Below are 12841 nucleotides of genomic sequence, written 5' to 3'. Positions count from 1 at the left end.
AACGTAATTTTACTGCCCCTTGACTGTGAAATTCGATAATTTTGCAAAGGAATTTATTTCCTTTTCTTAAATATACCATTCCATCAAAAATTCCATTCGCGGCATTGCCCCCCCCCCCCCCCCCCGTGTTTTGGATTTGATCACGGTATGTAGCAAGTACGAACGAAAATCTACTATTGTCCGGGGCCGGTATCCATTTTTTTAACGGAAAAAGAGTAAACTCGGCACCCTTCCTCGTTCAACACCCGTGGAACCAGACCCCGCCCTCTCCTATTGCGGTCATAACAGCGACTCGAGACAAAAACGTTGTAATAACTTCCGAGGTCTAAAAAGGATTTTTTTACACAACACCGAGAATGGAGCGAAATATGTCGATATTAAGTCAACAATCAGCATCGTGTAGATGCTCTAAATTAAGTTACGGCCAGAGGCGGATAAAGGTCAGTTGTTGACGGCCCCGGGCATAAAAAAAAATTAATATTACGCCCCTTAAATTAGGAAAAAAGTATAAAGTAGGGGCCAAAGGCGCGGTCGCTGTGCCCACCGTTAAATCCACCTCTATGTACGGCTCGCATGCACATTAACTGAGTTTTCATCAGCCTGATGACCAATTTTTATCTTATTTGGTTAAACTAAACGTTGAATCCGAAGGTTTTAACAACTGGCTGTTGCGAAGATATATTTTGGAAAGAGAAAATTCAACTGCCCCTGCGGGGAATCGAACCCACTAGACTACAGAGGCAACGAATCTCTCAATCTTTCCTTGGAGCTCGAGTACACTGAAAAGGACCGTACATGGACGGCCAGACCAGACTCAGGCCAAGCTCACAAATGCTAACGCTGCCACCAGATGGCGACTTATGGAAGGATGACGTCACTTTCCGCTACCACACGAAGGTTTTTAACAACTGGCTGTTGCGAAGATATATTTTAGAAAGAGAAAATTCGACCGGAAAGTGAAAGGACGTGGGTTCGATTCCCAGCAGGGGCAGTTGAATTTTCTCTTTCCAAAATATATCTTCGCAACAGCCAGTTGTTAAAAACCTTCGTATGGTAGCGGAGAGTGACGTCATCCTTCCATAAACGTTGAATTGCAGGATTCTGTGATCTTTTCATAAATAGTTCTCCTTTCGATCATATCTGGGGCTACGGTTTCTTGCTGAGATTTAAATCCAGTTAGAAAAATAGTACGAATTTTATTTCTAGATAGATCGCGTTTTTCAGTCGGATGATTTTTTTTTTATTGTAAGTAAATTCAAAATACTTGCGAGCTTCTTTAACGTTGGCCAGCTACAAGAGTATTCTCCAAAGCGTACTAATAATACGCTTAATACGTATTAATAGTACGCATCTTTAATAGGCGCGCTTTGGTATTCTCCCGCTGCGCGTAAGTTAGTTTCTGCACGGGCTCTCTTTATAAACTCGCTCAATGTAAATGAGCCTTTAAATTGTCATTTCAAATATTAAAAAAAATTAATAAAAGTAACGATAGAACAAACGACAAATGTAACTTGCTCGATGCTCCAAGAAAGGAATTCGGCCCTTAGGACTAAAACTTTTTAAAACAAATAAAATAAAGGATCAATTTTAAAATAAGATGAAAATGAAAGAACGAGTGGGGAAATAAGAACGAATGGTAGTAGAGGAGGGGAAAAAATTCTTTGTTGTAAATAAGCCTTTTACGCTATTTTTTTCCGACCGGCTTTTCCATAAAATGACGACTCTTTAACTACAAGTATAAGGAGCTTTCTTTCCAAGCGCCTTGAAATCAAGTTATGCTGACGTCACACGGTATGCTCCCGGGAAGATAAAGACGCCTTCATATATACAGGGGTTCCTTGTACGATCGTAGTTCAATGAAGGGAGGGAGAAAATTAGCGACCTTGAACCGGTAAAGTTCCTCCTTGAAGAAAAGAAAAACACTGACAGCCGAAAAGCGCGCGAGACTTAGGTTTTTTTGCTAAAAAAAGTGGAAAAAGTGACCTGGGCCCGAAAATAGGTAATAAAAGTGACCAGCTTCTAAAAAAGTGACTTTTAGGGAAAAAAGTGACCCGTGCCGAGCCCTGTAAATATCCTACATCATCTTTGTGATATGGTTACACCCAGCTGAACACAACAAGACTATCTAAGATTGTCAAACTCGGTTTGATTTGTCTGTGGTTCACAAAAACATGTATTTCTCAGAATGCAAGAATAAAAAAGTACTCGCCCAATATATATATACAAACAATCCACCCCAGAAAAGCACATTCCTCTGTGTCAGAGAATTAGTCCCTATACACATGTAGAATGATGACAACACCCTGGGGTTCGAACGGGAAAAATCGAAGCAGCGCACTACACATTAGATATCCGTAGAATCTCGCTCTCTTGAAAGGCTAATGTTCCATAAATGGAACATGCATTATTGAACGCCCGTAGCTCTTTAATGTTTAACAGTAAAAAGAAACTAATTGATTTACTTTGATCGATATATTAAGTGGTAGAAACACATAAAATAATTTTCAATTTACTTAAAAATTATAATTTTGGCAAATTTTAATCAAAATGGGGAAAAATTACCCAAACAAACTTCAAAATTCTGTCAAAAATGTTTATATCAACCTGGAGTTTCCGAATTTCAAAAAATACTTCAAACTCTCGTCTACATACGATAAAAAACCAGGAATGTTTGAATCAATTTTTATTTGATATTTTTGTAAATAAAAACTATGTTCCATATTGGCCTTTAAACGGTTAAGCGCTGTTTACATGTGCAATATTTCAATAGCATTGGAAATTCTGGTACGTTTGACAATTTTATTTTCCTTTGCAGAAAAAAGATGGGAAGCAGGCATTGCCCTTTTTTTCTTGCGGATCTTTGAGGGTTGTAAACTCCTTTCCCATAATCCTTACGCCAACCTCTGGTAACTCCAATAACACAGGAGTGAAATGCTGGTCCATGTAAACAGGTTTTTGCAAAAATCCTTGAACCCAGTTTTAGACAGGCTTTTTCTACTTTCCATGTAAACAGGCTTTTAATGGTGAATGAAACGGAAATTCGATCACAAGCCCCTTTTTTAGTATTTCCATGGCTCAGTTGTTGATCGCGACCACCCATAGAAACTACGTACATTCTGCAGCGGTTGGCGACTCTGGGATGCATAATTAATTTTGGTTCAGCGATATAACCGATAACTATACAGAAAGTACCTCATCACCAATTAAACATGTTCAAATCAATTTTATCAATGTCAATTTTATCCACTGATATTACGTTCACAAAGAAGTAATAAAGATTTTATATGACCCATGAAAGTAATCCTGTGAAAAATATGGCCAGTGACCTAAAAATTTTGTGCATCCAACATATATTTACACGGTTAACACAGCATCCCTGATTCTAATAACATGTCCCCCACCCTAATACCTGCTTTGCCCATTGGTTTAAAAAAATACACAGATAATAAAATAAAATGCATAAAAATACATGCCTAATGCTGGTCTGTATGAAGCAAGCTTTGTGTACAGACTGATGAGCGCTTTTCCTTTACAGACGCTCTGGAAAAGAATTTCACATCACAATTAATGAATTTTGTTTATAAGTAAAATAAAATACAGTTAAACCGCACTACAATTCTTGATATGGCAATTCATTCCTCTAAAAGAAAACTTGACAAATCTCAGGCGCCAGGTTACCATGGTAACCTGGAGAAAAAAAAGACATTGGTGCAAAATTTTTTCAAGTATGATAACTGAATAAATCTCAGAACAGCATAAATCTATTGTAAAGTGTCTGAGGCTTTCATGGCCGGCGTTCAATAAGTTGCAAGCTGTTTCTAGGCTATCAGGCCATGGTCTGGGTCAGCGGTTCTCAACCCTTTCTGACTCGTGGAGCCCTTTTCAGTGTATAATTTCTATGGTGGAGCCCTGTTTAACTCGAGGAGCTCTTTTAAGTATGTTATTTATATGGTGGTACCATTTATGCCCCTTTTTTTCAGTTTATCAAATTTATTGATTTATTTTATTATCCTCCAGTGGCCGCAGACTTCCTGGGAAGTGCACACGGAGCACCGGTTGAGAACCGCTGGTCTAGGTCATTTACTTCCTGAAGTTTCGCCCACATCTGTGGCAAGCATCTTCAGAGAGGAGAAGTAATAATGATTTTATGACCCAATGAGAGCCAGAGAGAAAATGATCGCGATAGCCAATGCTTCACTTCTGCAGTTAATTGAGCCTCAGAAATTCATATGAACAACTTGACAACATTGGATACATGAAGCCTTTCTCGCTTGCCGCAGAAATCTAAGTAACTTCAGAAGATGCCTGTCATAGAGGCAGGAGTGGGAAGTGACAAAGTCCATTTTTGAGCAGCAAAATTCAGGATTGGGAACAGTTTTGGAGTAGCAAAATATAGGATTCGGAGCAGATATTTATAAATTGGAGCAGTGAAATTAACTTACAAGAATATTTTTGTTAACCTCCCCTTTTCAAAATAAAACAACTGCACTGTCTTTTATTATCTAACATCTTTTCATCAGCTTGTTTTTGGTGTTTCAGGCTTTTGACACCTTGTTTGAAAGAGCGGCTGTCATAAAATTTTTCACACCAGTCTATTTAAGATTATTTTTTCATCCTGAGGGCACTATTTGCTGTATAGAACAGCAGCAGTTTAAATGGGCTAAAAATTTTCGTTTTATATAAGTTTTCAATTTTTTTATACTTTGGGAGAAATTGTTGCAAAATGGGAGAGAATTTCGGAAGAATCAACACAATGTTCAGCGATTCAGCACTTGTTATTTGGCGAGATTGGCAATTTGACACTCATTATTTGGCAATTTAATGCTCGTTATTCGGCAAAGTTTCTAAATTAGCATTCGTAATTCGCCGGACATGCTCTTTTTACTCCCGTAATGAAACATCGGGATTTAACACAATGACAATAGACTAAGTAATTTCTGCTACTTTCCTTTTCAGTGGCAACTTTTTTTTTAAAAACAGAAACTCCCAAATCGGTCGCAGAGGTTCTTCTAAGCAATTGGCTATTATTAATGATATACGTAAACTAAAAGTGATATGGCGTCCTTTCCAAAATTCCGGGCATACAAATAGCGAAATTTGCTATTTGGCACAGAAAAACACAAAAATACACTACTGGTGCAGGATGGCGCAAGATGTTAATTTTGGTGCAGTGCGGCACAGAGTTCCCACACTCCGCAGATGTGGGCGAAACATCAGGAAGTAAATACTTTAGACCAGTGATGCATAAGCTGTGGACTGCATCAATGAACTAGGGGGTTGGAAGAGATTCTCAAAAATAAGAATTTACAAATAAGAAATTCATTTTTATTTTAAAATGTGTCAAAACTAAAGAAGCCTTTACTCAGCTGAGCTAATTACAGTGTATCATACAATGTAATTTCATCAAATTCTACTTGTACAGTAATCAATATACCGGCTGTCATGCCAGAATCACAAATGTATAATGTCCTTGCAAAAAAAAAAAACACATTTATGGCATTTTGCCTGAACCTCCAAGCTCTATTAATAACTATACAACCTCTTGCAACATGAATATCTGAGTACTACACGCTATTTGTATATTTTTCCTAGATGGAAGTATGTCTCTAGGATCAATGGTTAACCAGTAAAATGCCATACGCCCTGCTACTTATATAATAAGATGTCTAACCTGAACCTCCGGCGATACTGTTGCAATGTGTCTGGTATCAAGAACATTTGGAAACACCGTTCTCACCAGTCTTTTATATTGTACAAGAGACTGAAAATATGGTGAGAGAAAACAGAAGTTGGTTACACATTACTTTGAAATCAAATGCAAGTCAACAAAAGAATGAAAAACAGAGTATTATATTCAGAGTAAAATAGACTTTTTCATTTCCAAGTACAGTAAAACCTGTTTTTGCAGACACCGGCAGGACCAAAAACTTGTCCATAAAGAGAGGCGACTGTTATTAAAGGTTTGAAATGCACAAATTTACTACACAAGGATAATTAATTATTTAGCCCTGAAAGAAGGGTGACCACATCTGAGGGGTTTTACTGTATGAGGTTTTTTTAAAATATCCTTTCACTTCATTGAGTTCATTTTATAAATCAAGTACTGTGATACAACGCATGTGGCCCATTGGCCTGAAAAATGATTCAATAACATGGAATCGCTAAGCATTAGCATAGGCAAAATGGGTTTTTGGGGTTATAACCCCCAGCCGAGATTATAGTGTTATTTTGCAGGAAGAAATGTAAAAATTCCCCTCTTCAGAATTTCTTTTTTGAATTCCCTCACCCTTGAGAATATTCTGTGTATGCCTAGGTTGCAAAGTTAACATGTGTTTCAGGTACATGATTTTTCCCGCAGTTCTGCTTTTTAACCCTTTAATTGGAAAGAACAGACATATCTGGGAGAGTAAAATTTTGAGGGGTTATATTAAGCAAATCAGGTACCCTGAATATCATTTCATGACACAAAAAAAAAAAAATCAATATTTAAAAAACTATCATTTTAAGCAACCCACTGTATTTTTAAGCCTTTTAAGTGGATTTTCACTCTGATGAGGGCCTCATTGCAGAACTTTCAATCGCTGCTGCAACTGTTTGTGAAACACCTGCAACTTAAAAAGGGCACGTCAATCACTTGCTAGATGCTGCCAGGCCTGTATCAATGTTGGTTATTGGCACATTTGAGCACTTACTATAATTATTAATGTATTTTTTTTTTTCATTTCCCCAGGATTTTGTATTTTTTTGCCAACACTTCAGTTTTAACCCAGGTCAGTAACTATGCTGGGGCAACCGGGGTGCTGCCACAACGCCTAGAGCAGAATAGGGGGCCCCAAAAATGTATTTATATTTTGCATAATAACAATAATCCTTTCGAGAAGGGCCCCAAGGAAAATTCTGCCCCAGGCCCCAAAAAGGCATGTTATAGCCCTGTTCCGACCCACATTGCTATACAAAAAAAATTATTCTTTATATGTATTTTACCTTCCGTTAAAGTTTCGCCCATAAGTTCAGGGACACCTTGTATACATGGATTAGAATATGCAATACAAAAATGTAATTTATTGCTTGCCAACTTATTCAATCATTAGTGACAAATTCAGAACAATATCTTTCCTTCACACATTATTTCACACCAAAATGCAAAAGTTGAAAATAGTTCTGGTACTTTCAAACCATTCTGCTGATAATTATAGAAACTTCATGGACAGCTCACAAGGGGTTTCTCGAGTTCCCCAAACTTTTTTCTCTCATCGCCCACTTGGGATATAGCCTTGGGATATATACTTCATATAGCCCACTTTGGGAAACACTATCTCTGTGATCATAATAATATATTCATAATAATAATAACTTCAATAATAATACTCTGTTCCCATTCTTCTAATCACCATCACCGAATAATATTAGCCCAACTCCTTGAGTTGTCTGAGCAATAATTTCATGCTCTGCTCTCTTTCACACCTTCCGTAGTTTGTAATTTTTGAACTCCAGATAATCCACCCTCGGATAATCAAGGTCCTACGGTACTTAGGATTTCGATAGCAATTCTTGTTCCAAACAATGTTTGTCGTAAAAGCTTTTGGCTTCAAGAATATCTGTATAAGCCTTTCATGTACTCACGAAATGCCCCCAAAATTAAAGAAACTGTTAATGAGCTAGTACTTACCAAGAAATACTGATAATTTGCTACAAATTGAGCCTTGATTAAGGATACAACGATCGACCTTAGGACTTAAGCATAGATGGCGGCAGGCCTGTAGCCAGATATTTCGTTTGGAGGGGGGGGGGGAAACAAAGTGGTAAAACAATATATCTGGCATCTTTTCCGCTTTTTTCAGACATTTTCTCCCATTTTGAGGGAACCCCCCCCCCCCCCACCCCACTACGGCCTTGGATGGTGGTATCTATGACTGAAAATTTCAAGAAAGTTCTCACGCCTCCTCAGGGAAGCATTTCCAATACATCTGGCTGCCCATTCCTATGCGTGCACAAATTTGCTTTGACCAACCTTTTTTTCAGAATTCGACTGCGTGTGTTTTTATGTGTACTCCGTCTCGCTCCAGGGCAGTTGTAGAGACGTCATGCTCTCCAGAGGGGTACAGGAAGTGATATATAGATCCTTTGAGCAGTTCCCACCACCCACCACTTAAGGGGGGTTCGCCGATTTTGTTGAACAGTTTTCTCCTTTTTTTAAACTCCTAGGTATCTGCCACAGACATAGTACAGAGCACTCAAGAGGATTAGTTTAAAACATTTTCTTCTTCTGTCACCAGTCAATCTACAGAGACAGTAAACAATCCTCAGCAAAGAAAAAAAAATTTGATATTTTTTGTGATGGCCCTTTTCTGATGCCCTAAGCATGTGCTTTGTTTTCCTCAAACGGTTAATCCTCTTTTTTTCACCCAAAAAATTCACTATAGAGTGGCCTGTGAGCTATGGCCCACCAAAGAACCCAACCTGAGACCCTGCTGCAGGATGGGGGGATGCCTATTATCGTCCCTTTTTTTTAGTGCCTACCAGCATAATTAGTGAATTGGGACAACTCATTATCAAGTTGTCACAGCTTGCCAGAGTGACGTTATACAGAGGACTGGCTATTTATGATTTGTTGAATTCTAAATACAGATACATTTTGCGTCACTTATATACCCATATTGTGCATGAAGGGTCGCAACCAAATGCTTGGTCAGTCGGGGTAAGCACGCCTTTTGGCACCCCCTCATAATGTTGGAGAGGTTAAAGAGCGAAATTTGTGACCCCTCTAGTCCGGCGCCTGGGGCACCAGACCCACCTGCACCCCCCCCCCCCTAAGTTGTGGCCTTGTGTGCATGCATTTCACTGTTGATGAAGGGGTGGCCAACCTGCTTCCTTAGGTAATTTATACTTTTTCAATTGAAGAAATTATTTTTAATTTGTGAGCGATATTTTTCTTATGAATGAATGAGTCTTGTAACCAACTTATAGCCCCCCCCTTCTCCCAGCACACTGATAGTGTTTAGTAGGCCTTCTTTACAATGATTGGGTGACAGTTTTTTTATTGAATTTGTTTTAGTTTTGTTTCTCATCTTCGAAACACCGGAAAGAAAACTTGAAGGTGGTGGGGGAGGGGGACGTAACTAGGACCTTTGCAGCCAGAGGCAAACGCCCTGCAACTTTATTATGCTGCTGCTTTATTTTTCCGCCCTGCAACTTTAAAAATTCAATAATTTTATAACGGTGTTCTTTGTTCCTACCTAAAATTACCGCCCCCAAAAAATTCACTGCCCTGTGCAGTTGCCCACCTAGTTCCGGCCCTGCCTAGGGCTCCTTCAACTCTTGAAGACCGGACACAGCCCGCTTCACATCTCATAGAGATATCGAAGCATACCCGGAGGACGGGTTGTGGCCGAAGAAAAATTCATTTTTTTTCCCAATAATCAACACACGTCAACGGGTTGATCATTATATACAATAAAAAATCTATATATATAAAGTTGATTTTCTGTGTGTGTGTGTGTGTTCTCTATACAAATCTACAATTTTAGATCGATCGTCACCAAATTTTGCATATATACCAAATGGGACCCGACTTGAACGATAGGCTACTTTGAAATTTCATCAGAGCAGGGCAAATGCCCCAAATGGGCAAAAAACGATTGGGCAACAATGGTTTTTGGACCTCAACAATCACTTTCTGAACGTTTACTTTGGTTACCGTGGTTCCCTAGCAATGCGTTTCAGACGTGATTTATGCCTTTACAATGGTTTGTCGCTTCTCTAATCCTGTTAGCATTTGTATATGTATAATAGTTTATGCCTTTATAATGATTGGCCACATTTTCAATACTCTCAGTAATGAGGCTTTTTGAATATACGTCATAATCATCATCAGCATCGCTTTGAGGGTCAGGAAAAGGGTAATTCTCATAGAAATCAGTGTTAAAATTGCCGATTTTACTGTAGAAATGTAGAAATTTGGTGGGGTTTTCCGCCACACATCAATAATTTTAAAATTTTTTATTGAATTCTAGATTTTTGAAATATTGAGTTCGCTTAGAGATATACGAAGCCCAGGAGATTAAATGTGAAGTGATTAGCCAGACCTACTTTTGAGTTGAGATCCATGCAATAACATTGATTTCAACTTTTTATTTATATCTTCTCAAGTATGAAAATTAATATCTCCTTATTATCCAACTGCTTAAATTCATATAGTTTAGATTGTTTTAAAATTAATTATGAGCTCATAAAGTACATCAAAGAAATTCCACAGTTTTAATATATTTTGAAGCAGAAACTGGCAGACGAAGAACTAGAACTTCTGGGGGGGGGGGAATCAAAATACTTGCACCCCTTGAAAAAGAAAAAATATATATATAAATTTCTACGTTTCTTTAAATCTATATTTTTGTTTAGTTCATGAGTCGCGCAGTAAGTCGCCATATTGGTTCAACTTGAACACGGTTTGTATGTCCCTCTCAAAGAAAGAGGGAGATATCACGTGATCCAAAAAGCCTCATTGAAGAAAACCTGTGCAACGCCGGGTATTATAGCTAGTCAACTATAAAATCACTATGATCTTCTGATGTTCTACAGGAGCCGAGGGGCTCTTGAACCTTTGAAAATTGTTTATTTTTTATTTCATTTTTTTAAAATCAATATTATAATTAACTTGTTTATTTGATTCTGTGTTCTACCCCCCCCCCCCTCCAGAAAAATTTTGTTGCAACGAGGCTCAAAAAATGTTTTGGCATCGGCCGTTTGGTTCTCTGTTGTGATATTTAGAATTTACTGTTTTTCCATCAATATTTTTCAAGAAAACATTGGGAGGAGGTGGACTGAAAGTTGTTGGTTTTCCCGTGTATATATACGGGACTCAAGCGCGTACGAAGGAAAGGGAGGGTGCATTTCTTTTTCAGAAATTATTGAAGGGGGGGGGGGCTTAAATGGCCTCAACCTCTAGGTTCCAGTAACTATCCTGTACAGAGTGTAATTTTTCTTATCTTGATTTCAATATTACTGACCTTCTGATTCTCACCACCACCACACATAGGCGCCGAAACCTACGGGCTGAGGAAATTTGAGCCCCCGCCCCCCAATAATTTCCGAAAAACAATGCAATGCGCCTTCTCTCTCCTGCGTACTCGCTCGAGTTTCGTATTTACGGGACAACCAGCATCTTTCAGCCCCCCCCCCCCATTTGCTTGTGTTTGCTTTGTGTCTGCGCCTTTCCCATCACACATCTTTGGGCTTCCTTTCATGTTGGTTCCATGCGGCCCCCTTTCCCTTGGTCACAGTGAACAAAAGAAGAGACACTTGAGTTTGGCCAGGCACACATGAAAACACCCCTCCCCACTCAAAGAAACTTTCTCAGTCGTACCTTCTGGCAATAAGGATTGTCACAGAAGGAGGGTGGAACTGGGGGACTGAGTGGCAGGGAAGAAATGAGAGGAAAATTATTGGCGTGGAACAAGAAAGCCAAAGACCATTGAGAGTATTTAAAAGAACTAACATTTTGAGCAGATTGTTTACATTATCTAATTCATAATTAGAAAAAAAAAAATTTCGTCATAGCAAAATGAAGAAACCATTGACACACATATTTTTTGGGAAAGGGGGGGGGGGCGAGCCGGGTCTTCAAAAATATTGGGGGGGGGGGGCTCGGGCTCATGGGCCGGATACAAGTTTATGCTTATGCTTACCCGGAGGTAAGCATAGGCGTAAATAGGAGTTCCCGTCTCTCTTCCCATCAAGATGATGGAAATATTGAAGTTTGTAGACCACAATATTAAAGTTTGAAAGCAAGAAAATTAAACCAACAAGGCTGAATTACACAACTTTTAAAGAAATGTGAGTGATGCAGAATTTAAGTGCATGTACATTAAAGAAAACAACAGTTCTGTATCTTCTTAGAATGAAGGTGATTATATAAGAATAGCTTCCTTTACCAATCAACTTTGATTTAATTTCTTTCGTTGTGAACTTATTTCTGAAAATTTATCTAATTTTAAAATAATTTTTTAAGGTTTTAATTTAAAGGTTTCTAAAAAATCTTTATAACCAAACTTTTAAAACCTCTCATCCTGACTTGGAGAATATTCTGAGAATATCCTCGAACTAAAAGTTGCCATTGGGGGTGATTATACCAAAAATTGTTTTGTTGTAAATGTTTCAAGTAATTAAAACTGATTTATATTCCACAATATAAACTAAATTAGTAAAAAAATTTAAATTATTTAAAAGAAAAATGAATATTCTCGATTATTCTCCAATTTTTACATCTAGGAGAATATTCTGAGAATATTCCCATTCTCCGAGAATATTCTCACCTCCCATCTCTATCTGCTAAACTTGAATATAAGTGAAAACTTTGTGCGGTAGCCTCAAGTGCAATGACACTAGCTAACTCCTCAACAATTTTGTCAATACCACGAATGAAAATGGCTGCTTGTGCAGTATTTGTTGCATCTGACGATTCATGAGTAAAACAAAATTCCTCACATTTGGATTTGAAGGTCTTGAATACATCGGCTAACAGATCCTCCACACATCTTGCTACTGTCACGCCAAACAAACTAGTGTTTGAAACAGCTTGAGCATGTGATGGACAAAGCGAATCAACTGCAGACTGAAGGCATTAATGTAAGAAATAATAGCGTGATCCTCTCGTATTCCCAAGGGATCAACGTGATCCGTCCAGGGAATTTGTTAGTGTCAGTAAACATTCATGCCCAAACTGGGATTCAAACCCAGACCTGCACAGTGAGAAGCTAGTTCCCTAATCACTCGACTGCCAGCCGGCAATTCTTTAACAAACTCTCCATCAACGAAGGGCTTCCCCCGTTTTGTAATTTTTTCT

The 12841-nt window shown here is 38.4% G+C and overlaps 1 protein-coding gene across 1 annotated transcript in view; it reads right to left on the bottom strand.

Annotated features, from left to right (window-relative positions):
• The window catches only part of LOC149088786 (poly(A)-specific ribonuclease PARN-like), a 107116-nt gene that overhangs the window by 41471 nt on the left and 52804 nt on the right, over positions 1-12841 (bottom strand). The window contains exons 10-11 of the mRNA XM_089250123.1: positions 5672-5761; positions 3474-3540 (exon numbers count right to left, since the gene is read on the bottom strand). Coding sequence (XP_089106249.1) covers positions 3474-3540; positions 5672-5761 — 157 coding nt within the window. The remainder of the gene's footprint in view (positions 1-3473; positions 3541-5671; positions 5762-12841) is intronic.

This window comes from Pholcus phalangioides, unplaced genomic scaffold, assembly GCF_987345545.1.
Source record: "Pholcus phalangioides strain wild (caught in Gottingen) unplaced genomic scaffold, Ppha-v1.0 ptg000003l_1, whole genome shotgun sequence".
In the NCBI taxonomy this organism is placed as follows: domain Eukaryota; kingdom Metazoa; phylum Arthropoda; class Arachnida; order Araneae; family Pholcidae; genus Pholcus; species Pholcus phalangioides.
This window is presented reverse-complemented; position numbering and strand designations above follow the sequence as displayed.